At 43.8% G+C, this 13,065-nt stretch overlaps 1 protein-coding gene across 4 annotated transcripts in view; it reads right to left on the bottom strand.

Moving 5' to 3' along the window:
* The window catches only part of PLCB1 (phospholipase C beta 1), a 752,222-nt gene extending 743,227 nt beyond the window's left edge, over nt 1-8,995 (bottom strand). For 2 of the 4 annotated variants that reach the window (XM_016937425.4, XM_016937426.4), the window contains exon 1: nt 8,854-8,995. In XM_016937425.4, the coding sequence (XP_016792914.1) occupies nt 8,854-8,952 (99 nt within the window). In that variant the 5' untranslated portion in view covers nt 8,953-8,995. The remainder of the gene's footprint in view (nt 1-8,853) is intronic. The other 2 variants (XM_063803337.1, XM_009436775.4) reach the window with 1 other exon arrangement.
* Between the last annotated feature and the right edge of the window lie 4,070 nt (nt 8,996-13,065).

Genomic DNA, 13,065 nt, shown 5'->3' with positions numbered 1-13,065 from the left:
GCCCAGGCTGGAATGCAGTGGCGCGATCTTGGCTCACTGAAACCTCTGCCTGCCTCCTGGGTTTAAGTGATTCTTCTGCCTCAGCCTCTCGAGTGGTCGGGATTACAGGTGTGCGCCACCACACCCAGCTAATTTTTGTATTCTAGTAGAGACGGGGTTTCATCATATTGGCCAGGCTGGTCTTGAACTCTTGACCTCAAGTGATCCACCTGCCTTGGCTTCCCAATATGCTGGGATTACAGGCGTGAGCCACTGCAGCTGGCCTGACCTTTTTGTCTCAAAGCAGCAATGAGGTTTTCCAATGCTCACACATCTTGCACAGTGTAGACAAAAACGGACTGTACATACACCATGAAAAAGAGCTATTTTGAAGACAATAGCTCAAAAACTGAGTTTGCAGGGATCTAAGCTTCATATGTATGAATCCTAAAAATAACAGAGATTCTTTGGAAAAGTCTATCAATCTCTTTAAACTTGTATTCATTTAGACTCTATTAAAAGCTTTTTGTTGGCCACGTTCGGTGGCTCACATCTATAATCCCAGCACTTTGGGAGGCTGAGGCGGGTGGATCATGACATCAGGAGTTTGAGACCAGCCTGACCAACATGGAGAAACCCTATCTCTACTAAAACTACAAAATTAGCTGGGCGTGGTGGCACAAGCCTGTAATCTCAGCTACTCAGGAGGCTGAGGCAGGAGAATCGCTTGAACTGGGGAGGCAGAGGTTGCGGTGAGCCGAGATTGCGCCATTGCACTCCAGCCTGGGCAAAAAGAGCAAAACTCCATCTAAAAAAAAATAAAAAAATAAAAAGTTTTTTGTTGTTGTTGTTGTTACTAAAAGGACCCTGTTCGGGGACATCATGGTAGACTGGAAAGGACACTGAATTTGGCCAGGAGACGTAGTTTTAAATTCCTATTCCAGATCTACTTAGTTATGTGCCCTTCGACAAATCACAATCACTAGCCTCGATTTACTTCTATGTGAAATGCAAAAGACGAACCCTTGCTCTTTTTCCTACCACCCGAGGTGGTCTTGATGACTGAACAGGGGTAAGCAGGGCTGCTATATAAGCATGAATGCCTGCTATTAGGACTTAGTCTGGATATTGAATTCCAGAGGAAATATTACAGTAAAACTTCATTTTACTCAACGGTAGTACTGAAGGAGAAAACTATGTAGGATACTTAGATGATTATTGTATTTAGGACTGAAAGCTGTGAAATCCTAGAACCACAAAAGGCCATATCAGCCAGGATTTGGTGCGAGAAACAGAAATTTCCTTGAATTTTGAAGATAAAGGGACTTAATATAAAGTAAGCACTTGACAGAAAAACTGGAAGGGTTGGAGGAGCAGGCTTTAGGTTGGCTCTCCATGAATGATCTCAGAACATAGCAGCACAGACCCTTGAGGAGAGCTATTGTATCTACCACATTCAGAAAGGTGAGAAATCAAGAAGGAACTCCCGGGGTCCAAAAAAAAAACACCAGCTTTGTTGAAGCCAAAGAAGTGTAAGCTGCCAGCAGGGAGTGGCCACTGTCACCACTGCCTCTCAGAGACACTGAAGAACTATTACAGAAAGTCCCACCTCTTTTAGCATCTCACGTATCTGTAGAAACAACCCAAAGGATGCAGGAAATTGGCCCCTTTAATGTTTCTGCCCTCCATATCTCATATGCATGAATTTATTTGGTGGAAATATTAATTTTCAAGAAGAATGTTCATCAAAAAGGAGTCTGGTAAATGTAGCTTTAGAAGTCCAGACTTTGTATTATAAGAAGTCCTACTAAGAGGATGTAGGAATCGATGCTATGTGAGATTCAACCATATCCAACACAGCACACCTAGGGAGGATCATGATTGGCATCTTTAACATTTTTTGACCAGATCAATTGCTGATTCGCTCTATGGTTTTCCAGCTTCATGAGCTCATATAGCTTCTTCTATAAAATGGATTAAAATTAAATTAAATTTCCCTTACTCTTAACTATTTCATAGACAACTTCCAAAAAAAATTGTTTTTTTTTAAATGGCAAAATAATATCTTAATCTTCTAGATATCAATGCTATATATTGACATCCATGTGACTACTTCAGGTAAATGTTTTCTTTACTAACTAATCCACTTTCTGTGATCTTGTACATTAAACGTCAATTCAGTAAAAAGAAACAGAACATTAACCAAATATTGTAAACAAAAAAAAGCCCTTGAAGGCCAGGTGCGGTGGCTCACACCTGTAATCCTAGCACTTTGGGAGGCCGAGGCGGGCAGATTACCCGAGGTCAGGAGTTCCAGACCAGCCTGGCCAACATGGCAAAACCCCCGTCTCTACTAAAAATAAAAATAAAAATAAATTAGCCGGGCATGGTGGCGTGTGCCTGTAATCCCAGATGCTCCGGAGGCTGAGGCACGAGAATCGCTTGAACCCGGCGGCAGAGGTTGGCAGTGAGCCGAGATGGTGCCACTTCACTCCAGCCTGGGTGACAGAGCAAGACTCTGTCTCAAAAAAAAAAAAAAAAAAAAACCCTTGAAATAAAAGACAGATGTAGGATGCTTTTATTTCTGTTGTAATATAAATAATTGTAATATAAAAAAATAACTTTTTTCCAATTTTATATAATAGTTTGTTACTCAATTTATAATAATTTAGTTTCTTGATAAATGTATAGATTTAGTCAACCTCAATTAATAGGTACATGCAAACCATTTTTGGAATACAAATTTAAATAAAAATTTTGAGAATTAACACGTGGTAATGATAATAAAATCAAACATTAGCTCTTAAAGAGATCAGAGGAAAACCAGAGAGACTCTTAAAGAACATAAGCATCCTTTATAATCTATTCCAATTAGTTAGTTCCTTTATATCCTATTTCAGTTAGTTAGTTACAAAAATCAATGGCTTTTTTATGGTCATATATGTAAATGACCTCAGAAATATGTCTATATTTCCTTTGCCTACTTACACATAGGGGCACAAGGCTCTGCTTAGGGGGATCAGACATAGAACAGAAAGGGAAAAGATTAGATGGAATAGACTGTGAAATATGCCTGAGCATTTGGAATTTATGATATGATCTGAAAGGTTGCATGAACCTAATTATTAGCTCCAGTAACAAGAAGACCAATGATTTCAGTTACCAGGGGTTTGTTATTTAAGTGGAGACCCATAGCGTTAGTCAACAATTCACCAGCAATCCCCTTCCATTTTCTGCTGGCGCTTCTTGTTCATGATAACATGAAACAATTCTGATAAGGAAACATTTACAGTTTACCAAATCCCACATAAAAAAGTAAAATGTTCCCATTCCATTTATATACCATTGCAGATAAATATAACTTGAAGCTATTTACTGATAGGCTAAACTTTCAAATGAAACTAATAGCCACTGCAAATTATCCTCATTCACCATAGGTGGGGAAATATTAGTGTTAAGCAAGATAAGAGAGAAAACCTATGAGAGAAAATTATATTCCAGCAACAGTACTGTACTAGTCAGCTTTGCCATGCCAATAACAGCCTGAAGGCATTACATTTCCTCTGTAAATTACTAGGGTTTTGTTGAACTGTTTGCTCCTTCAGGGCATTTACTATACCTGCTGTACTTCCCAGACTTGGGACAGACAAGAACAGAATCAATGGCCATCTAAACTGACTGTAAGTCACTTTTGTTGCTGTTGTTCAAGAGGATCAGTTCAGCAATAATAAAAATGCTTTAGGCTGAAGAGGTTTTTTTTAAAGTTTTCATTCAAAGTAAAAATAGCTTATTAGATTAAAAACAAGCAAAACCAAACTATAAAGTTAGAAGTCAAGATAAGGGTTACCCTTAGAAGGGGATGTAGGGACTGGAAGAGAGCACTCAGGAATTCTGGGGCAAGTGATGCTGTTTCTTGATCTGGTACTGATGACATGGCAATGTTCACTTTGTGAAAATGGATCCAGCTGGACACAGGATTTGTGTGTTTTGTTGTATGCATGTCACACTGATTTTTTAAAAAGTTTCAAGTAGTTTTATTGATTTGCTTGCAAAAGAGTTATGCTCTTACACTTAGATTACAGTAATTATTGACTGCCAATGAGAAATTCTCAAAGCTCTTTGGACAAGAAAAATGGACATAACTGGGCAAATTTAAGTGGCTCCTTAGAGGGCATCTGCTAGCCTTCCATTCTAAAATCCACCTTGCACTTTGTAGTTGCTCCATCCACATCAGCCAGCTACCAACTCAGAGAAGTTTCCTCTGTTTCCCATAACCTTTCCAGAGTGAATGCTACTAAATTCCCACCTCGCAAACCCTTTTCCCCTCTGCTCTCTCATTAATCTTGTGAGTGTCATCTTGTCATCATTTACTTGTCATCATTTTGGAAACTGGAACAGCAGATTCCACATAATGCAAAAGTTCTAAGCTTTTGTGTAGGATGCTGGGAAGTGTGCAATATACTAGTATTTCTTAAATTACCTGTTTTAGCTGTGGGGGTTGGAGGTGTGGTAAAGGAGGGAGTTACTTGATTCAAATCCAGGTGGCATTAATGCAAATCCAAACTTCTGAGTTTCATCAGACTTCTCAGACAACTTAGTCTAGCAATTATTTTTCCATGTTAGAATATGCTTGTAAGACAGAACGTGCAATGTTAAATTATATACACATATATACATAAATATATTTTATATGGAATTTAAGTAAAAATAAACTTTTGGATTATTTGTAAACTGACTTGCTGTAGAGAATGGATCCTGCTCTAAATTACGTACTTATTTTCCGTGAAACACCTGGATTTTTAAAAGAAGGTGAGAAACCTGATTTTTCTCCAAATTATAAAGTATAAAATCAAAACACACATTAAAGGGAATGGAAGTAAGGTCTGAATTTTTCCACTAGTAGAATAAAAGAGCCATGGAACACCTGCTAATCACTTTGATAAAATTCATGTCCATCTTATTTTTGAGGGACAATAACTTTTTTTTTTTTTTTTTTTGAGACAGAGTCTTGCTCTGTCGCCCAGGCTGGAGTGCAGTGGCGCGATCTCAGCTCACTGCAAGCTCCGCCTCCCAGGTTCACGCCATTCTCCTGCCTCAGCCTCCTGAGCAGCTGGGACTACAGGCGCCCGCCACCACGCCCGGCTAATTTTTTGTATTTTTAGTAGAGAGGGGGTTTCACCGTGTTAGCCAGGATGGTCTCGATCTCCTGATCTTGTGATCTACCCGCCTCGGCTTCCCAAAGTGCTAGGATTACAGGCTTGAGCCACCGCGCCCGGCCGACAATAACTTTTAAAAACATGTTTTATTGAAGGTTGCCTGTATGTCAGGCTTTATACAAAGCAATGCATATGCATTCATTCATTTAACCTCAACAGCTGTTCTGAGTTAGGAAATATTACAATTTGCATGTTACCGTTGAGGAAACTGAAGTTGGGATGCATTAAGCAACCTGCCCACAGTAAGATCTGAATTTGAAAGGTAAGAATGAAGAAACAGAAGGAATAAATAAATGAAAACCCTTCCATCCCTCAGAGGTTGTGCGACAGTGAGACAGAGTGCTTAGGCATGGAAAACAGGGCCAAATCAGTGGCTGGGGGTCCTATTGCACAGTTTACAGTCCTTGCTCTTTCTCTCCATGTCCTGCCCAATACAGACCAAGGCCAAGATCCAGAAGAGAGAGGAGCTTCTCTCACAATCTCCCAAGCTCCCTAGCTTAGATCAAGAAAGTAACTCTCCTTCCACTGTCTACCTCACCAGAATTCTCCCACAAATATCCATAATCCTTTACACCCACCTCCTACCACCAGAGCCTGCTAACAGACAAATGCAAAACAAAAGCAAAGACATGAGGTTGAATTTTTTAAATATCATTAGGTCAGTCCTGTATCTTCATGCCAAGTTCAGAAGGACAGGTATAGCCTTGATGTTCAGACAATATACACCATGAGTTCTAAAATACTGAAATAGTCAAAAAACTCCAGCTACCTACCCACCCATCCACAGACCCTGGGGACTCCCAGACCTCCCCATGACCAAGCAGCAAAAATATTAACGCCTGGCCCTGGTACAACAGGGTATCTCCAGGATCTATTACCCCCCTGCTGTCTGTTGTGATTGTTTAGTGCCTATGTTAAAGCTTTTGACTACCACCCTTAGAGCATCCACAGCCTCACTGTGACTTGGTAGGTGGCCAGCAAATTATGCATGGCACTGCAACCTCTGGGTGACATCTTCCATTCCATATGGTGGTCAAAACAACAAGACCAGTGATTATACTGCTTTAATCACTTCAGGAACAAGAGATAATTTCTTCACATCCTAAACAGCCCCAAATTCATCATTTTTGAATGCCTGTAACATTACCACGCTTTTACACAAGAAGCAGCAAAAATACAGAGAAGCTAAGTGATTTGCCTAAAGTCATGCAGCTTACTGGTGAAAGAACTAGGAGGTAAACTCAGGCCTTTGATTCAAGATCTGGTTCTTTTTTGTCTTCAACACACTGTCTCACTAAGGTACAATATAAATAGCCAGATAACTTGAACTGGCTTGATTCTGGAAGGGCAAATACGAGCTGAGAAGAGTAGAAAAGGGATGCCTGGGGAAGAAAAAGGCAACCCTAAGAAAGGCTGGGTCCCTTGTAGTCCACTGATCAGCATGAAGACCCAGAGAACCAAAGAGCCTGCAAGATAGCTCATTATATTCCAGATAACTTGACTCCTGAGTGCAGTCTAGGTTTTGTTTTTTTTTTTTTTTAAAAAAGACCTGAAATTCTTCTGGTCTTCTCCTTAGTGACTATGTCCTTCCTTCCAGGAGGGCTTCCTTGGAAACTCACTGCTGCAATGCTCAGAGGGAGCTCTTTTCAACTTCTTCTTTGGTCGGTATTTCACTAACGTCCTCTCTATTACCCTCAACGCATCACCCAATCTCTCTCTCATTGGGGTTTTTGATGATTTTTGTCTCCTCCACCTAGCATGTAAGGTCCGTAGCAGCAGGGATTTTGTCTACTTTTTTCACCACCCCAGGATCCAGTCTAAGATTGGCAGTAATAGGTGAGCAAGAAATATGTGTTACAGAAATGCACATAATGAAAGTCATCTACCTGGATATACCAAAATGTGTTTTCATAGAATACTTTCATTCTCAATGTGATGTTGGCTATTCTCTCCCAAACAAGAAATTATAGAGAATTATTTAAAATACAGTTTAGAATCATCACTGTATACAAATCCAGAGCTTACGCTGAAACTCCCTTTTCTAAATTCTGCAAAGTCTCTTTCTCTTTCCTCTGCCCTTCACTCTCTTTCTCAGTAAATCCATCATCACATCACCTCTCTATTCAAGGATCTCAAAATGGGCAAGACCGTCTTGTTTATTGCTGAACTGCATTTTCTTTGTCTTTTTTTTCCCTGACACAAAGCATTTAATCTGCGTCTGAATTTATTGTTTAGATTCTATTCCATTTACAGAAACATTCAGTACAATTAGACTGGAACAGAAAGAAGAAAAGTGTGAAGCCCATGGTAAAAAGATGTATGTTTACATCCTTGCCTACAGCATTTAATAATTGGCACAAGCTTTCAAGGAAGCTGTGGTTCATACTCCAAGTTCCGTTTGCGCTTCCAGCTGGACAAAATATAGACACAGACGCACTCAGCTAAGTAATTGGATTCACTACCTGGAATATTTAAATTGTTTTCAGACACTGGAAAATGGCTTAAGAAGATTAAAGAAAAATACCCTAGAGGATAACAGGCTATAATTTACTAGGTGGAAAATCTTTTCGGCAAGAAGAACGCCTCATTCTCCTATAATTCCTTCTGATTAAGAGATGTATTAGTCATTTGGACTTAAATTTGCTTAGAGCCTGGCAACTCGGGTTTATTTCAGTAGGTTTTTCTTATCGAACCTTTAGAATGACACCCAGGACATAAAACTGATACCATAATGTTCTCCATCCGAAGATTCGCATGTTTTCAGCTGGATAACTAATTTACGTGTTTTGAAGACAACTGGGGTAGAGGGGAAGGGGAAGTCATTTGAAGTCCTGGGGTCTGGGCCGCTCGTAAAGCATTAGAGACCCCGGCGCTGGGCTAGGCTCTGCCCTACCTGGCAAATGGTGCAGGTAAATCGTGGGGCAAACTCTCAACCTGTCTATTTCAGGCAGAAGACTCCAATCAGCTCAGTTCTCAAAAGTCAGCCCTCCCCACTTGCCTGCAGGCCCATGAGCCCCCCAGGACCCCTCAAGGGCCCCCATTCTGTTCACGCCCTCCCCAGATGTGTCCCTGCAGCCCTTTTCAGGGACCCTCACTCCGGAGCCAGGCGCTGAAGTTTGGCATCAACGACCACCTGTTGGCTGGACCGTTGTGTCCTCCGCCGCGTGGGCTCCCACAAAAGCGCCAAGAGGGTTCGCAATCACTAAAGTGTTTTGAACTTCAGGCCCTTCCTTCTTGAAATCGGGCAAAAGAGGTAATAGGGGGTGCGTCCGCAGGCGGAGAGGGACGCGATTTGTTCACACCAGGCGCTTTCCAGTTGGTCCCAACTTCACACTCCCTACTTTCCGAACTCTCAGGACCTGTCACCAGGCAAAGCTTGCCCCTCCCTCTCCACTGGCCCAAAAGATGTAAGACCCTCAGGGGGCGCCTGCCAGACCCAGAAAGGATGGCAACTACTGAAGCCCGATGAAACAGGAGCGCGCGCAAAGCTTCTGCCCTTGGACATCCGCTTTGGCAGATGCCAACCTGTGCGCCCGAGGCTGCCCCTGCCCGCTCCCAGTGCGCCCATTGCATAACGCGCCCCTTGCCCCACCCCCACGACGCCCGCCCTGCCCGGTGCCCGAGCCAGCGCCCCGACTCGGGCCGCCCCAATACTTACATCATCCCACTTGACGAATTTGGTGCCCTTCTTGAGGCTGTCGGACACGCACACGGGCTTGAGTTGCAAGGCGTGCACTCCGGGTTGAGCCCCGGCCATCTGGGCTCATCTGGGCTCCGGGCGGCCCGGGCGAGCGCGGCAGGGACTGGGGACCGCGCGCGGGGCGCGGGGCGCGGGGCGCGGGCTCCTTTCTCTGCTCCGGAGGCGCTCGACTCTGCTCCCCGCCGGCCTCCCCGGCCTCCCGGCCTCCGCACCTCCCTCCGGCGCCGCTCAGCAGGCAGAGCGCGCGGGGGCGCAGCGCCCGGCCATGCCCCGGGCGGGACGCGAGGTCTGGAGCCCGCGGTGGATGAGGAGCCTCGGAAGGCGAAGAGAAGCCGAGCCGGTCAGCCGAGGCTGCCAGTCGCGGCGGATTCTGCTCCTCCGCCGCCGCCGCCTCAAAGCGCACCATTCAGCACATCCTCTATACACAGAGGGAGAGAGCGAGTGACACACGCCCGGCGCCCCCCCTAACCGCTCTTTTCCCTCCTCCCTCCTCCTCCCCCCCGCCCCCCTTCCCCGCCACCCTCGCTCGCTGGGTCCTTCCTTCCCCCCGCGGCTCCCAGCCCAACTTTGCACGCTGGGTCAGGCGCCAGGAAGCGGGGACGCAGCGGCACCTCCTGGCTCCCGAGCCCCATTGCAGCCAACGCCTGCCTCCCGCATTCGCTCTGAGCATGCCCCGTGCCCTGGTTGCAGAGGTCCTAGGGGTCCCCAGGAGCCTTACGCTCTTTGGGGTTTTCTTGGGAATTTGGGCTCGAGCTCCGGAGCGTCTTTGGATCCCAACTGGGTGGGAAAAGGGGCCCATCGGGAGGAACCAAAGAGGCAACCCCTGGCTTTTGGCTCTAGCTGGAGCTCTCCAGCGCCGGCCACAAACCAGCTTTTTGAAGAGAATTATCATTTATCAGCAGAGAAGAGCGCAGTTGAGAGGCTCTTTGAGGAAACCTCTCCGCGCCTGAGAGTTTGCAGCGCGCTGATCTTGAAACCCGGGCAAACGGTTACGTTGTGCTTTTGAGACAGAAAGCCCATCCTAAAGAAAGCAAAGGTTTTATTTTCCGAGGAAGAAAGAGGATGCCCTCTCCCGCTCCTCTCCTTGAGTGTGTAGGATGTGTGGCGGGCGGGGGAGAGTCTTATTAATAGAAACTTGCTCATTTAGGAACATAGGTCCAGGAATGTTTGTCTTCACTCCTTCCACAAACATTTCTCAATTCAAGAAAGAAAGGGAGGGAGGGAAGAAGGGAAAGAGGAGGACCAGAATGGGTAAAATTTTAAAGACTGGTAATACCAAATGCTTGAAAGGATGTGGAGCAACTGGAACTCTTTTTTATTATTATTAAGGAGAGAGAGGAGAGGGAGAGGGAGAGAGAGAGTGAGTGAGTGTGAGAGAGAAGAGAGAGAGAGAGAAAGAAGAGAGAGAGAGACGCGGGAGGTGGGGGGGGCGGAGAGAGAGAGAAATAGCTTGGAACTCTTGTTCATTGCTGGAGGGAATATAAAATAGTAAAACCACTTTGGAGAATAGTTTCTTATACAGTAAGATATTTACTTATCATACAACCTAGAAATTCCACTCCTAAGTATTTGTCCAAAAGAAATGAAAACGTTTAAGTCCGCAGGGACTTGTAAAGTGATGTGAAGAACTTTCTTCTTAGTAGCCTGCAAATGTCAATCAACAGGTGAATGGATAAACAAACTGTGGTATGCCCAAATATTGGAATACTATTCCACAATAAAAATGAGTGGGCATGCAAGGGCAGGGATGAATCGCGACTTTAAGCTTTGTAAAAGAAGCCGGACACGATAGACTGTATGCTGCCTGATTCCATGTGTAGGAATTGCAGAATGTGCAAGATATTCTATGTTGACAGAAAGCTTGCCTGTGGCCAGGGATAGGTAGAGATGGACAGGGAAGGGCTACGAGCACCTGATGAGCATGTCGGAAATGTTCTATATCGCGTGTGTGTTTATCAAAACTTGTAAGTTCTGTAAGTACGCCTAAATTGAGTGCAGTTTGTTTTAAATAAATTATATCTCAAGAAAGTTGATTTTTAAAAAGAAGAAAGAATACGAAGAGAGAAAAATGGAGAGAAACACTACGTTCTCTTAATTCTTCATTCTCCCTGTTCTCTGCCCTCAGGACTCCAAGGCCCAATGCTTATGAACTCAGTCAAAAGATTACCAAAATCCAATACAGAAATTTGCTATTAAATATTTCAATGCATTTAAAATATACTTATTGGTAGCCAGCTGTATACTAGCCACTTTTGTAATCACCATGGATAACCTGGTGAACAAGACCCATGACTCTTGCTGTCATTTGAGGGTCTTGCCTTGTGCTTGGAAGCCACTTGCTACAAAGAATTTCATGAAAAACTGACTGGTTTCATTTTGATCACATGTCCCTAAACTAAAACCTGAATGGTCCACAGTCCCTCTAGCCAGCAGCCTTGGCTTGCTAATTACCTCACAGAAGGTATCAGTCACCGTCTCAAGTCGATTTTCTCTACTTCAGAGTACTGCAATGAAACTCTGCTTCCAGGGCTCCAGAACTTCTCAATTGTCCTTACAACTGATCATACCAAATTGTTTTCCTTTCCTTTCCTTTCCTTTCCTTTCTTTTCCTTTTCTCCTTCTATCTGTTTGTTATTTACTGGAAAGATTATTGGCCAAATAGGTTTTACCTGTCACAGTGGCTTAGGAAGGCAAGACAGGGCTGCGCTCACTAGAAGAGGAGATGGGAGAGTTACAATGAGCTCTAAGCAAAATAAGAAAGTAGATTGAGCCTCCTGTGGTAGTTTATTGCATCATAGCTCTCTGCTCCCTGCTCCTTTCTGTGTCCACACATTTTTCTTTGTGACCTTACAGTTTTTACTAGACACCCTGTTTATTTATCCATCCCATTGATGTTGGACAATGTGACTTGCTTTGGCCAATGGCATGTTTGAAGATGTGATATTAGCAAAGGCTCAAAATATGCTTTGAGGTTGGGCTTTCCCTCTTGGGTTTCTTATCATTTCCATGAGATAAACATGCCTCAGGGAGCCTCTGATCTAAGGAGACAATCAGGACAGACCTAAGCCCCATTTACAGCTTGGAAGCAAGTCCAGTAGAAACCATCCTAGATCTCCCTGACTCAGCCAACCTGCCGACTCATGAACACAATAAACGTTCATTGTTGAATGGCACTGACTTGGGAGTCATTTGGTAACCACCATTATTGGCAATGGATAGTTGAGTATTTCATCTAGCATCCCTGATTCCTCCCAGCTGTTGCTGTGAACGTGGATGTAAAAAGGAGAGAACGCTGTAGAAATCTGAACAGGATTTGTCTTCAAGACAAACATGGGCTGCAAGAGTTTCTTCAGCCAGCAAAATGACGCCGTTTGTTAAAGGAGAACTACAGGATAAATCCCTTCAACATGTAGCATGATGCTTGAAGCAGCATGGTTTAACTCCCTCATTTTCCACACCTTTTGTTCAGTATACAAGAGAGAAATGTTTCTAAAGTGTGGAGTTTTTTTGTTTTTTTTTTCCCATTCTTTTTTTAAATTATTATTATTATACTTTAAGTTTTAGGGTACGTGTGCACAACGTTCAGGTTTGTTACATATGTATACACGTGCCATGTTGGTGTGCTGCACCCATTAACTCGTCATTTAGCATTAGGTATATCTCCTAATGCTATCCCTCCCCCCTCCCCCCACCCCACAACCGTTCCCGGTGTGTGATGTTCCCCTTCCTGTGTCCAAGTGTGGAGATTTTTGCTATGCAAAGGGATCTGTAAGAAATCCAAAATTGTGTGAGCCAGGCCTGTGATCCGTCAAGTTCGGTGCTGTGTACTGTTTTTTGAAACAATAGGAAGGTCTGTTTTTTGTGAGAGCACAGAATTGCCCTCTGGGAATGTCAGCCTCAGGGAGCTGGCAAAGCTAACCTTTATTGAGCACTCACTGTGGGTCAGAGCACTAAGCTAAGCACTTCCCAGACACTCAAAAACATAACCCTTCCTATTCAACACCACTCTCCACCCTCTTTTTCTTGTAAGCAAACCCCGACTTAATTTGGGTGGCCGTCATGCTTAGGAAACATGGCCCCTCTCTCTTTCCAAGGAACAAACTATGATTGGCCTAAACTAATGTCAATAATTCCATTCCCCTTTGTCTGTAACTGGTTTAGGAGCTATAT

Source organism: Pan troglodytes, chromosome 21 (assembly GCF_028858775.2).
Source record: "Pan troglodytes isolate AG18354 chromosome 21, NHGRI_mPanTro3-v2.0_pri, whole genome shotgun sequence".
Lineage (NCBI taxonomy): Eukaryota > Metazoa > Chordata > Mammalia > Primates > Hominidae > Pan > Pan troglodytes.
The sequence above is the reverse complement of the archived record's forward strand: the minus strand, read 5'-3'. Positions and strand labels throughout refer to the sequence as shown.